General features: G+C 51.2%; 6 protein-coding genes across 6 annotated transcripts, besides 7 other annotated features; 3 read left to right on the top strand and 3 right to left on the bottom strand.

Moving 5' to 3' along the window:
* Window positions 1-294: 294 nt before the first annotated feature.
* Window positions 295-651, top strand: ACLA_071570 (uncharacterized protein; the record flags this gene model as incomplete). The annotated part of the gene is made up of 1 exon (XM_001275549.1): window positions 295-651. One exon carries the CDS (start codon window positions 295-297, stop codon window positions 649-651), a length of 357 nt encoding a protein of 118 aa, XP_001275550.1.
* Window positions 652-1,648: 997 nt separating this feature from the next.
* Window positions 1,649-2,659, top strand: abfI (putative alpha-L-arabinofuranosidase; the record flags this gene model as incomplete). The annotated part of the gene is made up of 1 exon (XM_001275548.1): window positions 1,649-2,659. The coding sequence occupies one exon, from the start codon at window positions 1,649-1,651 to the stop codon at window positions 2,657-2,659; it is 1,011 nt and encodes a 336-aa protein (XP_001275549.1).
* Window positions 1,685-1,705: a microsatellite.
* Window positions 2,660-3,608: 949 nt separating the features above from the next.
* Window positions 3,609-3,629: a microsatellite.
* A 230-nt stretch (window positions 3,630-3,859) lies between these two features.
* On the bottom strand, window positions 3,860-6,439 carry ACLA_071550 (VIT and vWA domain-containing protein; the record flags this gene model as incomplete). Its single annotated transcript, XM_001275547.1, has 1 exon — window positions 3,860-6,439. One exon carries the CDS (start codon window positions 6,437-6,439, stop codon window positions 3,860-3,862), a length of 2,580 nt encoding a protein of 859 aa, XP_001275548.1.
* A 165-nt stretch (window positions 6,440-6,604) lies between these two features.
* Window positions 6,605-6,630: a microsatellite.
* Window positions 6,606-6,630: a microsatellite.
* A 56-nt stretch (window positions 6,631-6,686) lies between these two features.
* Window positions 6,687-6,721: a microsatellite.
* A 1,012-nt stretch (window positions 6,722-7,733) lies between these two features.
* On the top strand, window positions 7,734-8,967 carry ACLA_071540 (uncharacterized protein; the record flags this gene model as incomplete). Its single annotated transcript, XM_001275546.1, has 4 exons — window positions 7,734-7,904; window positions 7,953-8,328; window positions 8,384-8,501; window positions 8,574-8,967. The coding sequence occupies 4 exons, from the start codon at window positions 7,734-7,736 to the stop codon at window positions 8,965-8,967; spliced, it is 1,059 nt and encodes a 352-aa protein (XP_001275547.1).
* An 82-nt stretch (window positions 8,968-9,049) lies between these two features.
* On the bottom strand, window positions 9,050-10,646 carry ACLA_071530 (putative cellulose hydrolase; the record flags this gene model as incomplete). Its single annotated transcript, XM_001275545.1, has 2 exons — window positions 9,050-10,010; window positions 10,072-10,646. The coding sequence occupies 2 exons, from the start codon at window positions 10,644-10,646 to the stop codon at window positions 9,050-9,052; spliced, it is 1,536 nt and encodes a 511-aa protein (XP_001275546.1).
* Window positions 9,174-9,200: a microsatellite.
* A 40-nt stretch (window positions 10,647-10,686) lies between the features above and the next one.
* Window positions 10,687-10,715: a microsatellite.
* A 2,720-nt stretch (window positions 10,716-13,435) lies between these two features.
* On the bottom strand, window positions 13,436-13,990 carry ACLA_071520 (uncharacterized protein; the record flags this gene model as incomplete). The annotated part of the gene is made up of 1 exon (XM_001275544.1): window positions 13,436-13,990. The coding sequence occupies one exon, from the start codon at window positions 13,988-13,990 to the stop codon at window positions 13,436-13,438; it is 555 nt and encodes a 184-aa protein (XP_001275545.1).
* Between the last annotated feature and the right edge of the window lie 1,537 nt (window positions 13,991-15,527).

Below are 15,527 nucleotides of genomic sequence, written 5' to 3'. Positions count from 1 at the left end.
GTCTCGGAATGGATGTGCTCGAAGGCAAGGCTTCAATATCAACAACAGCTGAATAGCTCGAAGAAAGACATTTCACCTACCTATACAACCCCGACGTTTGGGTTCATATGCCTCACGCCGCATATAAATTTGGCCATGGTCCAGTTCGAACTTTATCATCATCATCCCCAACTGTCCTCTTCTACTCTCATCTTCAAAGTCAACCCATCAATCGGATATCCTCAGGAACAACCCTCCCCAAACTACAGGTATATAATACCAAGATCTTCTGAGATATCAAGAACACGGATCAAAATGGCCTGTCCCAAATTCCCCAACTTCACCGGCCTAGGCCACGGCCAGCCCACCGACACACGCACCTACTGGGTTCACATGGACAAACCCGCCCAGGCGAATTCCACCCCGGAAGTCCTCCACAAGGTCCACGCCGCAGTACAACGTCGCGAATGCACGGTTTACACCTCATGGGGCGCCATCCCCGCGGCGAGAGCTGCGCCGACGGGCAATGTGCTCATCGGGTTCAATGCGACGAACCACACCCCGGGTGGGATCTTGGACGCCGCTGAGGCGCGAGTCAAGTACCTGATTGATTCGCAGTATCAGGGGTCGCCGCAGGAAGCAGGTAAGTCGACCGTGGTGATTATGCCTTGAGTTGATATGGAGGCGTGAGCTTGTGCAATTTGGTGTGGAGTGATAAAAGGCTTGTCGGGGTCGATATGAGCGACGCAGGTAGGTAAATTCAACTGATTTTGGTTTCGAACCGGTCATACCATACTGTTGGCATCATATGAGCATAGTGTACTTTCTTTTTTTTTTTTCAACTAGTAGCTACATCCTGTAATATCCGAATCTGCCCAGGTAAAGCAACTGTCGTAAGCTCACCAGTGCTTGAACCATCATCAGATTTGCGGTATGACCCTGTAGGCCGTGTTCGGCTAGCAACGCTTTTGTGTAGACAGAAGCCAAATGAATCTCGTCATATGCTCTCATCAGAATGCCAGACGGGTCAGCCTGTAGAATCGGAGTCTACCCGAGAGGAAAATTGAAGGACCATACACGGTGTCAGGTCCTGAGTCGAAGATGAGCTTGCTTCACATAAAGTAATATCAAGCCTCCAACCTGGTCTCGGAACCGCGGGATCCGTGAGCTAACACGCAGAAAAACAATATGAAACCTGAAATGAATCAGTTATGTGGAGTTGAAAGCGACATGAACGCTATGATGGCCCCGCAGTTCGGCGACATCCAAAAGTCCCGGGATAGACATGCATCACTCCCCTTTTGGACGCGGACAAGATGCTGTCCATACTCCATCGACCGTTCCAGGCAATTTTCCGGGCGTTTCGGACTGAGACGAGGCATTTTACGGAAACCCCAGAATGATCTTCGTCAGGGCAAAAAGTATCAAGCCACTCGGCTGCCGTTGCGATTTAACCAGAGTTTGAGGCGTCACGCCATCGTTTCTGGCTGAAGCCAGGAAGATTGAAGGGGTAGGTATAGAGGGTGAAATGATTGGAGGAATATTTTCCATGTTGAAGAAGACTGCAGAGTAAACCTGCGTATATAAACTGGCTGCTCGTCGCCGGACAACTCTCTGTAACAATCACAACAGCATCCCCCCCCCCAACCCAACCAGACCACCAGACAAGATGCGGTCGATCCTCTTCCTAGTCACTTCCACCCTCGCTGCTGCTGCTGCTGCTGCTTCCTTACCCAGAAGCTTCAAATGGAGCTCCAGCGCCGCCCTCGTGGGCCCTAAGAACGATGGCCGCCATATCGAGGGCATCAAGGATCCCTCCATCGTCGAGGTGGACGGCACCTACCACGTCTTCGCTAGCACCGCCCAGGCCTCCGGCTACAACCTGGTGTATCTTAGCTTCACCGACTTCAATAAGGCTCACCTGGCTCCATTCCACTACCTGGACCAGACCCGGATCGGCAAAGGCTACCGCGCCGCGCCACAGGTCTTCTACTTCAAGCCCCACAAACTGTGGTATCTGGTCTACCAGAACGGCAACGCAGCCTATTCCACCAACCCCGACATCAGCAACCCGGCCGGCTGGACCTCTCCGCAGAACTTCTTCAGCGGCACACCCAGCATCATCACCCACAACATGGGCCGCGGCGCCTGGGTGGACATGTGGACCATCTGCGACACACGCAACTGCTACCTCTTCTCCTCAGACGACAACGGACACCTCTACCGCTCCCAGACATCCCTGGCCGACTTCCCCCACGGCATGGGCAACACTGCTATTGCCCTCGCAGACCGCAACAAGTTCAGCCTCTTCGAAGCATCCAATGTCTACCACACCGGGGATGGAAGCTATCTGCTCATCGTCGAGGCGATCGGCAACGACGGCCAGCGGTACTTCCGCTCCTGGACTGCGAGCAGCTTGGCCGGCCAGTGGAAGCCCCTGGCGGATACCGAGTCGAACCCCTTCGCGCGCTCGAACAATGTTGCCTTCGCTAATGGCCATGCCTGGACGAAGAGCATCAGCCACGGCGAGATGATCCGAACCCAGACGGATCAGACTATGACTATCAGCCCGTGCAAGCTGCGGTATCTGTACCAGGGGGTGGATCCTGCGGCTAAGGGGGATTATAATGCGCTTCCGTGGAAGCTGGGCTTGCTGACCCAGACGAACTCGGCTTGTTAAGTGGGGGGGGGAGGTCTGTTGGTGAGCCTGGAGAAATATTGATTTCGCGCTGTATGTATACAGGATTCTTTCTCTGATATGGTGAATCTTTCATTCTGCATCAAAGTACGTTATGTACTGTACGTTTACGTCGACTACCTGATGGTCATTCGGATAGGGGCATATCCTCGTATTCCGCACAGGTGTTGATATCCTTCAATCGAGAAAACTTCTTCCCTCAATGGACCGTACATTGTCATCATGGCCGATCCCGCGATCTTTACCCATGGTCTTTTTTTTTTTTTTGTGGATGTGTTAACCGTGGACAGCGCGCTGCGTAAGTCCTGCAGTGCCTTCGCGGTATCCAGCAGGCAAAGTTGACTCTAGGTATCTTCCTCTACCTTGTCGTTGTAAAGCTTGCTTAGACATCACTTCCGAGCCAGTAAACAAGTAATCGTCATGTCATAGTCAAGTGAACATGTTTTCCCCTTGTGATTGAGTCAAGACCGTTCAAATCCGTCACTTTCCTGCCTCGTCATTGGTAAGCCTTGATCTTGTTACTACAATCCCAATTTTCGATACTCACTGTACAACTTGCTCGGAACTCCCCAATTTTGCTGCTCCTGGACTCAGCACAGTGAGAATCCTGTTATAAGACGAATGGTGACGAAAACAACGGCGGGTTCTTGGATTCCTGGTGAGAAACAGGCACAGGCCGTGTAGTTGCCACATGAGCGACATTGCAATGTCAAGGACGACTCGTCGTTGCAAATACCCGAGCAATCGTAATCGAAAGAGACAGAATATTGATCTGGATGTGGTGTTTAGCATGAATCTAAAGGGAGAACAACCCGACTCACTGCGAGGTATAGCCTAAGTGGCTGGAGTTGATTCTTTGCGATAGAATGATAAACAGCAACTTTTTCGGCGGAGAATGTGTCAAGAGGCTGATATAGCACGACCCTGAAAGATATATATATATATATATATAGGTTCTTTAGCTTCAGGCGTACTCAACACAAGAATCAAACGGGAGAAGCGCTGAAGACATCTTTATATATATGTTCAGTGGCTGTAAGGAAAGTGAATGCTAACATTAAGGAATCAGTCCTATTCAACTTATACTATTGTGATGACTATTCAAGCCATTGATCATTGTCAGTACAATAATAGGAGCTAATTGAGCAAACAATAAAGCCCCTCATTGTCATCATCTGCGCTCTATGAGAACACCAACCCGCTGAGATCATTCTTCATTGCCTCACTAACCCCCTTGCCCTCAGCTACTCGCTGCTTCACCCAATCTTCAGCCTTCCCATACACCAGCTCCCACAGTGACCGGTCCGCCGGACACTTGTTACGGAGGTATGCCAGCACCAGCATTGTTACGACTATCTTATCATCATACTTCCCATCCCCATCTCTCGCCAACCTCTCTCGCAGGGCCGCTTCATCCACTTCCAGTATCCCCATCAATTCGCTAGTCCAGTCCCAGTGACCTTCAAATGACTGCAGGGCAATGATCTGGTGAACCTTGGAGACCTCTTGGCTCGCGCCACTGATATCGGCGGTAGAGTCTTGGAGATCACCCGCTATCCCTGTTGACCGACTAGCCGTGCGAAGACGTGGGCCGCCCCCTCGCCCTGATCCAAAACCGGCTGGAGCAGGACAGGGCGGCGGCGGCGCAGCGGCAAATGAGCTCGATGCAAATGGGGAGTTTGGTGATTGCAAGCATCTCATTGCAGGTGCAAACTCAGAGACTGTCGGAGCCAGCGGTGGTGAGCGATGGATGTCTGCGGCGGACTCGACTTCCCGTTCTGATTGAGATGAGGAGTCGATTTCAAGGGCGACGAATGAGCAGTATCTGCCGACCACCTGGAGCCTTGTGCCGAGGTTCTCGCATTGCTGCTCGATTATGCGCAGTGCGGTGTCATCGTGCAGGTTCTTGAGGCCATCGCCATGGCCGAGATCGATCTCCCCGAGCCACCCGTGTCCCGTTTCCATTTCGAGCATGGCTTTTCGGCAGGCCAGCTGATGGATCGTTTCGGCTTTGCCGACATTATCAATGGGAATGCGGAGGACAAGGGGCCCTTGTTTGGAGGTGGCTTTGAATATTACTGCTGCTGGTGTCTGATGCGTAGACTCTGGATTCAGGAGAAGGTATGCCGTTGTTCGGATGAAAGGGTACAGAGGAGGGATCTCGTGCGGCGCTTGAATGATCGACGGGGGGAAGACATGCGGTAGATTGCTTACATCCACCATGTCTACATCCTCAGGCTCAGTGTAATTGGGATGAAAAAGAGATATGGGCTGCTGGTCTTTTGGCTCCATCTCAACTGGGACTGTTGTAGGACCCTCATGCTCGACCAGCTCGAATTCTTCCTGCTCCGAAGACTCATACTCCAGTTCCAGTTTGTAGTCGCTGATATGCGGAGTTAACGCCCCCTTCAGCATACGCACCACCTTGCGGTCAAGCTCTTCATACTTCAACACCGACTGGGAGAAGCCATTCCCAGCACGTGCAATGCCCTCGATCAATGAATGCGATGCCGCGTCTCCGATTCCTAGCGAGAAGAACCGCGCACTGTCATCCGCCGCTGTTCGGCGGACGAATTCAAACAAGACCTTCTGCCTCCAAATCTGTCCATCTGTTAAGATGAGCACCTCCAGTTCCTTGTCTGGGAGTCGACCGCCGACCGCAGCCTCGACGGCGCCTTGCATCTCTGTGCCGCCCATGTCGGAGTCGACCGTCTCCACGAAATTAAGTGCATCTTGGAGACTCGCTGCGTCATACAGCCGACTCCGATCCCAGAGGAAGGAATATGAGCTGCCAAAGGAGCAGATGTTGAAGCATACCCCCAGGGGGAGCGACTTGAGGAACACCTTGAGGGCAGTTTTGAGAGTTGCAATCTTATCGTCCATGCTCCCACTCCGGTCAATTACAAAGATCATCTCGGGCTTGCTGAGAGGGAGGCCAAATTTGGGGACCAGGGTGGTTAGAATGGCGCGTTGGTTGGGGAGCCGGGCATGTATTTCCAACATGGCACGGGGAGTATCCAGTCCGTCTGCCTTGATGAGGAGGACGAAGTCACGGAGAAGGGCGTCGTCTTGGGTAATTTTAGTGCTTGCTGATGCTTGCCAGGGATTGAACGTGGTGTCTGAGACGCTGGAGATGCGGCCCAGCGAGACATTGAGGGTGTGGCTACTTGACTGGATTTCTCGAATGATAGCCACTTTCTCCATCTGTACATCTACCGTGATAGAAATGCCCTCGAACTGTGTAGAAGATGCGCTTGAGAGTTGGATATCGTCTGGTTGCACGCCATATCGGGGTGCAATTGAATTCGGGATGGTATAGCGAATGCCATCAGTCTGTGCATCTTGCGTCAGGTCCCCGACCACAGTGAGTTCCACCACCACCTTCTCTCCCGGTTGAACGTTTCCAAGTTTGAGTGAGAATACATCCGTTGCACTGAGCGTCTGATCCATCAGAGCAGCAGACTGGCCGGTATCAACCGCATTCTCGTATTCCGTCTTGGCTTCTTGCCGCGGTTTGACGCGACTGTGCAGCTTGCGGCTGCCGACCTGGCAGTGGAATTCAACCGCGCTGACACCATGGTGGAGAGGAAATATGTACGAGGCTTCTTTGATAAGCTTTTCTGATGGATTGCAGTAGGTCTGAGTGAAGACAGTGCGCGCGGTGGAGGAGAGAATAGTGGCGCGTATGTCAATTGCAACACGCGGGAGGTACACCGGCTTTGATCGGGGAACTGGCTGATAGAAGCAACCACAGAGGGTCATATTGTGTATGATGTGTCTTATTTGGATATATGTTGTGATTTGGCTATGAACAGTGATGGCGAGAGATAATATACTCTAATGTTGTTGTCTGTTAGGCAGCACCGAGGGGAGTGTTCCTGCCAAGGCACTTTTTGAAACAACGGAGAGATCAAAGAAGAAGATGCCTAATAATAATAATAATAATAATAATATTGAAGACGAGAAACCCAAGCTCTTGGTGAAGCAGATAAGCCTTTGGAAGTTATGCTCTCGTCTCTCGTCTCTCGTCTCTCGTCTCTCGTCAACCTGAAGCTATGAGTCTGATATTCGCTTGATTATCCCCATCTGGAATACTAACTAACTAGTAGCTGGACCTTGAGAAAAAGGACGTGCATCGATCATCACCCATAAATCCATCTATTGACTTTCACCAAGAATGGATTTGTCTTCCGTACGAATGAGCTATCCAATCTTCTACACCCGACAAGTCCTACGCCACATTGTCCATCCCAACAGCCCTATTTTTACGTGACATTCATCCATCACCAATAGCCCAATGTCCACCCCATCCTTCAGCTCGTATTGGGGTACTTCTGTCACCAGTCAGCGTCCGCAAACGGGCAGATCGTCTGAGTTCTGACATTGGTGGAGACTTTCTGCTGGTTGATTTTTCTGCAGAAGTTGCGCCGTTAAGAGTGCTAAGTTGCTTGAGGTTATAAAAATGATTGGAGAACCCTTCCCCCCTATCGACAGGTATTTGAAATCTTAGCACTCGCCTGGCGTGATATCAGAGAGAAAGATGATCGAAGAATCGCATGGTCTGGATACTGGAGCAAGTCAAATGAACTATTGACTATTGATTGGGATTGACGACGATGCGTTGGATATCCACACCAACTGACGTTGAACTTTGATAGGATAGCTATATGTGACAGATCTTACACGCACGGGGTATCTTCCGCTGCTGCATATACGCATTGCCACTCTCAGAGGAAAAGTACAAGAAGTCCGAGTGTCTATGGGGTGACGGGTAGGAGATCCATCATGCAAGGACGTCTGTGCTCTCTGACAGATGCTGCAGGATGGTCAGGGATAACGAAATTGTGGAAGCTATGGAGCTGACAGGTCAAACTGGACCATTTGCAAAAGTTATCTGTGTAGAATATAGTCGTACTTTGTCATGGGGGACGATGTTTACTTTTTTTTTTTTTTTGCGTGGGATGGTTATTAATACCCCAAGAATTTTGGCTTATGGAGTCGTTGGAAACCAGCTTCTCCTGTGCAAGTCTTTCGTTTACCTGAACAAACAACCAACATGGCCGACTTCGACAAGGGCTTCGAGGATGAGAGCCAGGCTCCGAAAATCCGCGGTGTGATGTGGACAATGACCATCGTCCCTTTCATTTCGGTGTGTCTTCGCACCTACGTCCGACTATTCATGAAGCGGGCGTTTGGATGGGACGACGCCTGTGCCATCGTTGCCGTGGTAAGTCTGCGCATCCTGTTTTCGATGATAGCTTGCTGATGGGATCAGGGCTGTTTGATCGGCTACACGGCCGTCTGCCATGCTGCTACAGACGTCGGACTCGGCCAGCACCTCGAGGTCGTCCTCCAGCACCCGACGAAGCTCGTCTTGGTAACGCTGCTGTGTAATATTGCACAAACATTGGGGATCATGGCGTGCACGCTGGGCAAGTCAGCTTTTGCCCTGACACTCCTGCGCATCGTGGTGCAGCGGTGGCTGATTGCGGTGTTGTGGTTCATTATTGTCACGATGAATCTGGCCAATGTTCTTGCAGCCATGTTCGTGTTCCTCCAGTGCAAAGACCCGCGAGCGTCGTGGAATCACGCCATTCCGTCCGAGTGCTGGCCGACGCATGTCTTTACAGACTTTTCGTTGTTTGTAGGATGTAGGTTCCGATTCCCCGGCCTGCAGCGAAAAGAAGGAGTGAGCTAATTAAGTAGCGTACGCTGCAACCCAGGATTTCGTCCTCGTGCTCCTTCCCTGGATCATTGTGTGGAAGCTGCAAATGAAGAAGAAGGAAAAGATTGCTGTGGCTCTGGCTATGAGCATGGGTATCTTGTACGCCTCCCAGCTCTCCGCGTTTTCGTGCCCTGTCCACATCTGCTAATGAAACAAAAAAAAAAAAAAAAGTGCCGGCACAGCAGCAATCATCAAATCACGCTACCTAGTCACTTTGTCCGCCAAAGCCGACCTTACCTGGGAACTCACGCCGCTCTTGATCTGGGCTGGCGTCGAAGATGGTCTCGCCATCACCGCTGCATCCATTTCGACTCTCAAACCGCTGCTCAGCCGCTTCTTCCCTCCGGCGCCAGAGAAGGAAAGCTATGAGGTGCTCCCATACCCGGCAAAGCCCGTCAAGGTCAAGAAACATAGTCTGTGGAGCACCACGTTGGCGGAGACCCAAACGGATGTTGCGGCCGAGGCGGAGCGTAGTAGCCAGGAACAGATTCTGGAACAGGGGGACAAGGAGGCTATCAACATGACGACCGAGGTGTCGGTGATTAGGGGACAGGATCAGGCTTGATGATGGGGGGAACTGTAAAAGAATGGTCCATTGAGAAGGGTTATAACAATTTTGCTATCGACTACGTATTGAGATTAATTAATTACAGACACTGGGAATACCACGGGTTCTGCGCCTTGCAGGTGTATGGTGCCGCACAAGCTGTCGGTCCCGTCCATCCTTGCCCTCCACACTGCGACCAGCGTCCTGTAACGACAGCGTTCCCGGTCTCTGGCTTGGTCTCTGGCTTGGTCGCCGGCGACAAGGACGGAGGAACCCTAGAGCCATTGCCGCTCAGCACCACCGTCACAAACGCATGTCCAGGCACATTCACACTGGCCTTGCCGCCATTGACCGAGACCGTCGTCTCACTGATCTGCGCATGGTTGTTATCGGTGAGATAGGCCTTGGCCGACGCCGCCGCGAAGCCGGCAACGGTGACTTCACTCGCGCTCGGGCCCGTGTTGATAATCTGCACCGACACGGTGCCATCCTTATTCTTGAAGGCAGTCATCTTCAGCGTCGAAGTGGACCCGGAGATGGCCACGCGCACCGCACCGGGCCGCACATACCGACTCCAGTGGCCGAACGCCCACAGCCGGCCGGAGGGGATCACCCGCTTACCGTCTGTAATCACCAGACATGCGTTGGTGGTCGCCCTCTCGAAGCCTTCCCAGTACAGGTACGCGCTGACTCCGCCCTGGGTGATGGCGGTGTGGATCTTCTCCGCCCAGGTCAGGCCCTCACCCTTGCCGCCGGAGGAGTGCCAGGTCGTCTCCCAGGCGCCCGAGAGGTCTGCAGTCTCGGTCTGCCAGACGGGGATGTTGGCGCCCATGGGGCTGGTTGGGTCGGAGGAGTAGGAGTGCGAGGTGATGCGCGACAGCAGGCCCTCGGCGTTGGCGGCGATGAGCTCCGCGGTGCGTGTCTTCTGCGCGGACCAGCCCGTGGCGTCGCAGCAGGTGATACCGACGTGGCTGAGGCCGGCCTTTTGGAGCGTCGGGTGCAGGACCTTGATGAAGTCGGCAGCTTGGGTGCCGTCGGAGAGCATGGAAGAGTAGGAGACCCTACTTCATTTAGCATCTGTGCTTGGCCAGAGTCAAGAAAAAGGTGGGAAAAAAGGCATACGTATAGTCCGGCTCGTTCAGGAATCCGACATGCGAGATATCCAGTCCCAACTCCGCATAGTCCTTGATATACTGGACCAGGTAGTTGGCATACGCCTGCTTCCAGTCCCCGCTGGGGCAGGTCTTCCCCGTCACACCGCACAAGTATCCGCCACTCTTTTCTTCCCCATTCGTCTTCATGAACGCGGGCGCGCTCCAAGCATCCGCATAGATGGTCTTGACGCCGTACTTGACGGCCTGCTGCGTCACCCAGACCTGTACCGAGTCTGTGCCGAGCGCCTTGTAGTGTGGGATGCTATTGGGCGAGCCGGGACTGTTAGGCAGGATGGAGTCGCCGCTGCTGGACCCGATCCGGTTACGCAGGATGGTCATGCCGGCACCCTTAGTCGGGCTAAAGAGAAGGTCCAGCGCATAGTCGCGCTGATCGGAGGGGATGTTGTACAGGTCATAAGCGCGGCCGAAGGCTTGCGAGAAGCCGAAGCCGTCCATGGTCTGGTAGGTTTGGGCGGTGTTGACGGTGGCCGTCAGGGCGCTGGCGGCCGTAGCCAGGCCGGCCAAGAGGATGAGAAGAGTCATGATGCTGCTGGGACTCTGCAATGCTGTGCTGCTGCTGCTGTTCTTCTTCTTTTTTTTTTTTTTTTTTTTCCCATAAACTCGAGGGGAACGCTGGGGGGTTTTTATAGCCCTTTGCCGAGCTCGCACCGGTTTCCAACGGGCCCGGTGATGGTCTTCATGGGACCACCATCGGCAAACAAGACTCAAGCTCGGTGGAGGCGAAAGCTTGAGTGCTCTTGTCTAGTTGCTAACGGAGCTCCACATTTGAGTGTCACTTCATATAGGCAGAGAGGGTCTGTGGGCCTCGCCGACGGCTCTAGATGAAACGAGGTCTGCCGCTTTCCGCGCTCCTTCTGGAAAAGGGGCATGTTCGAGTGTACGTCTTTCTAGTCTTATAGTTATAGGAGCACGGAATCTTCGACCTTTGAGGGTATATGCAGGTGTTCTGAAGAATGCATGAACCGGCTGAATCGCAAGGAGAATGCGGGGCGTGCAGCTTTCATGCAGAGTTCGGATAGTATCGGCCTCTGACGACGATTGAGTACCAATTAATGCTTTCTGTCTGCAGAGCCTGGTGGATTAAGCAGACGAGAGAGACCAGACTCGGTTCGAAAAGGGGTGTTGCGAGTATAGTGTTCTCAATGTCGATATCTCTAACGACAGGAGTTCCAGCCAAACTCGGGTAGTGGATCGACTAGAATCACTCGTTGTTTCATTGCGAAACAGAAACCATCAATTCCATGGGTGGTTTTTGGTAGATAAATTACAACATCAAAAAGCCATCAATTAATAATAGCTGGGATACTGCACCGCATCAGCAATGCCAACTGAGTTGGCTGGTAGTTAGTTATGCGACAACAGCTAGTATAGCTCATGCTCTCACCAGCCCATCCAGTTTCAGACTGATTTGCCAATTCCCTGGGTGTCAGAGCCATATTATTATTGCAATTGATACCGGAGAAAATCAGTTAACATTCCTACATTCTCACACGCAGAATCCGCCGCCTGGTTCTTCACCAACTGGCCAAGGCACTCGGCAAGCCGATATAGAAAGTCCATCCACCCAACAAACCAACAAACCAGTTCAACAGCATAGATAGAAGGATACAAAACCGTATTCTAGAGTCAGTCCATATCTCATGTCTTCAATAAAGCGCTTGAAACACTCACAATGTCACCCTGCGTCTGGCTCACTCCTCGCCCTGGCCACCTGCAAGAGCCTTTCCTTCGTCTGCCTGGTAGATATACTTCCCTTTTGTTTCAGCCCTCATCCTTTTCTAACCAAATGCTATTTATAATTCCGCTTTCTCCGAACACTTATCACTCGCTCGCCTTTACCTCAACCCTGTCCACTCTGCCCTCTCTGATAGATGGGTGTACATTGTGTCGCATTTTGTGGAAATGGGAGCTGGGCCATGCAACCACGGTTCCAGCAACTGCTGGAAGTGGGGGGTGATACGCCGAGGATATGAAGGGTGCTGAGAGGCCTCATGGCTATACAGGTGTATAAGTTTTGACTCTTCCATTTATCTAGAGGATTTGTGTTTTGGATAGGAGGCCGTGGATAGGGACCCTGATTGATGCCTGGTGGATGTGTACATAGAGGTTGTGATTACAAGTAATGCACTAGAGATCAAGACAAGACATCACACTCTTTTGGCTGGTGATGGAAGTGCAGAGCATACATAAATCAGGTTAATGCTCCGGCCAGTTTACTTAGGGCAACCTAGAACTATGCCCTATCTTGATATAGACCCTGACCATGAAAACACCCTGAATATGAGATAGGAAGTCTGCCCCCTTACGCTGACGCTGAGCATGTTACATTATGGATAGATTACTATATTTCAGTGCCTGTAGGGTGTTTAAGGTAAGTCCAGCAGATATATATGTATCAAACAGCAAATTCCCTCACCATTGAGATGGAACACTTCCCTTAACACAGCTTTAGTAAACTCTAGCGGAATGATTCAGATCAATAAGAATACTTGGTCTGAGACAGGGCAATAGGCAGGGGAGATGAGTCTAATCTTCTTCCCCTTCTCTACATATCTCTCCCACAACTACTCAGCAAAGCGTTTTTGATATCTTTCTCTCCTTTCCAAAGTAGATCCAAACAAAATCAAAAAAATGGAAAATTGAAAACAGCAAATATATCTTTAGTACTTTATGTTCAGCGAATGACTGAACATAGTCTGTCATGGGCATTATACTTAAGATGTGAATACTATCTTATGATAGTGCTGGTGTATCTAGCTAATGGCCAAAGTGTGATTTCTGCAAAACAAAGTGCCCTGGGAGCACCCAAGTGCCTCCTCTGGAGGCAACTAAACCTGAGAGTGCACAAGCAAGAAGTAGGTGTCTCCAATTCGAATGATCCAACTTATGACTAGCAACATTTAAAGCTGATGATGGGAACCCGGGGGACTGGGGGAGGAAGACAGGGCCTATGCAAAGTACTTATGGCAATTTACTGCTTCTTGAAAGTATGGAAGTTATTGCATGGCTCTATGGTCTGTGCTTGTCTAGGTAGTGAGGCAGATGCGAGATCTACTGTACAGCTAATTTTTGAAATTTCAGCTTGATTTCCGTCCTTCCCTGTCAGCAATGCAATCATGTGGATTCCAGTCTTTTCAGAATGTGCTTTTCATTTTAACTAAACAAAAGAATACCTCAAACACAACAGCCTTTCAGTGTATTGCCTCCACCAACATCATATCCTTGTAACATGACTCCCTAGGGATTCCTTCCTCTACTTCCAACTTCTCATCCATCAGTTGTAGCTGAGATATGCCCATAGACCGACCACCTTAACAATTATAAGTCATCCTCAAGCCAGCACTCGCACTCTGCGCAAACTCCACACTCGTCGCCTGCTTATACCATCCCGCAATACTCAACCGGTAAGTCATGGCATTCGCACACCCAAAGCTATTGATGAACCTTGTCGTCGCCTGGCTCGGATCCGCGTGGAATGTGGTCTGGCCGACCAGAGCCCCGGGCGCCGGGCAGTACGCCCACGAGACATCAATGCCGTGGGGCGAGCGGCTCAGCGGACCGCTGACCGAGAAGATTTCCACGGGGGCCGCGCCGGTGGTCGTGACCGCGCTGCCAGCGGGGAAGGAGTAGGAGAGCGTGCAGCCCCAGCTTCCCGGGGGGATATTGAACTCGGCGAACATGTCTTCCTTGTTTGTTGCGCCGGTCTGTTGGGAGATGCGGAAGCCCGGGAGGTAGGAGGCTACGGGCTGTGCCTCAGAGACGCGGGCGATGGCTGGAGCAACGGTGGTGCAGCTGCTGGGGCTGGGGAGGGCGTGGATGATGGGGAGGAGGGAGAGGAGGGGGGTGATGTACTTGAGGAGTTGCATTGTGGGGATTGTGGAGATATATTGATGACTGGGGGGGCCTTTCTTATGATGATATATTGTGGAATGGTGTGATGGGGAGAACGATGATCTCGGTTCTTCGAGGCCTTCTTATATGTTTGATCGTTGAGGATGAACTCGAGGCAGTTGCACCTGCCGATTGTCGGCCAGAGAACCATCTCACCATCTTCAAGACATGACATACTCTACATCAATGAGACATGTCATATTTATCGAGGCTTGCATGAATACGAAGTCGCAGTACAACTTTATTCCCTCAATCCATGCCCGAGTCCATCTGGAGAGCTCGGGACTTCGCTTAGATAGAGTCATAGCTGGACACGTTTCAAGCACCACGCAACACAACCCAAAGGAATTTCCCTGCCTCGAAAGTCAAAGTCCTGCATCTGACTGATCTGATGCACTTCTGCGGCTTGTGTCTCAGACATACTTGAGAGCCTCCAGCATCGTGAGTCCGGGGTGAGACATCCCACTTGGCGGTTCGTATTCGAGATACACGTGGAGATGCAAGTAGCAACGTGCAGTATGCAGTGTATCTTCAGCTGCAATAAAGTGGCCTGCCCTTTATGATCTCATATATGCCTATGAATACGGGAGACTCAAGAGGATTGGGGATATACAGTTTCAGCCAGCTTTGCATTGCGGTATCATGTGCACATAACAACGAACAAAAAAATATGAATAGATCAACAGCCCTGGCTGAGAAGCTCGAACCCAGCAAAGTATTGAAGCAATTGAGCAGCTGACTAGATGATCATGATCTTACAGCTTTAAAAAAAAAAAAAAAATATCTCTCATGCACCGCCTTGTCAGCCGTCTCCTTTTCTTCCTCTGTTGTCTGGTGAGAATCGAATGACGTTGGATCCGGCCGGTATTCATCAAAAGACTCGTCGAGGTACTGGCGGCATCCTTAGGCACTTGCAAAAGTAGGAGATCTTTGCTGAAGACTGACTTAAGGTAAAACTACAGTTCACTCATACAGATCCATATTGGAATAGTGTCACAGTGCTCTACATATATCACTACCAGTTAGGAAACGATGTCTGGACTCCTTTTCAGCTGAGTGGGATAATATGACAAATTGCGTTGCTCAACGTCAATACCATTCAGCTTCCTCCTCTCCCACCTCTCTTCCAATCCAAACAGGGCCTGCCAAATATGTCGATGATGAGTAAAGCTCGTAGAAGAGAGACACATAGCTCTTGCTCGCGTCAGCGCGGGTCAAGTACTCCAATAAGTCAGAAAAGGTGTTGATGATAGACTCAGACACGACCACAAACAAAATGAGAGATGCCTTGTTCATCAAGGAAACTGTCAACAACCACATGTATCTCTACCGGCTAGGGTCTTATACAGACGCCTTTTTAGCTGGGTGTTGAATATGCATCGGAAGCTGCAGAGCAATGAGCGGACGCTCTTCTCCAACGTCGAACTATTGATGATTGGGATTTGCCAAACTCCATCGTGCGGTTCCGGTCAGCCTCCATGGGAGGGTGTCGTCTAGCCTGGCTTTGAGTAG

Source organism: Aspergillus clavatus, genomic scaffold (genome assembly GCF_000002715.2).
Source record: "Aspergillus clavatus NRRL 1 1099423829791 genomic scaffold, whole genome shotgun sequence".
NCBI lineage: Eukaryota > Fungi > Ascomycota > Eurotiomycetes > Eurotiales > Aspergillaceae > Aspergillus > Aspergillus clavatus.
The sequence above is the reverse complement of the archived record's forward strand: the minus strand, read 5'-3'. Positions and strand labels throughout refer to the sequence as shown.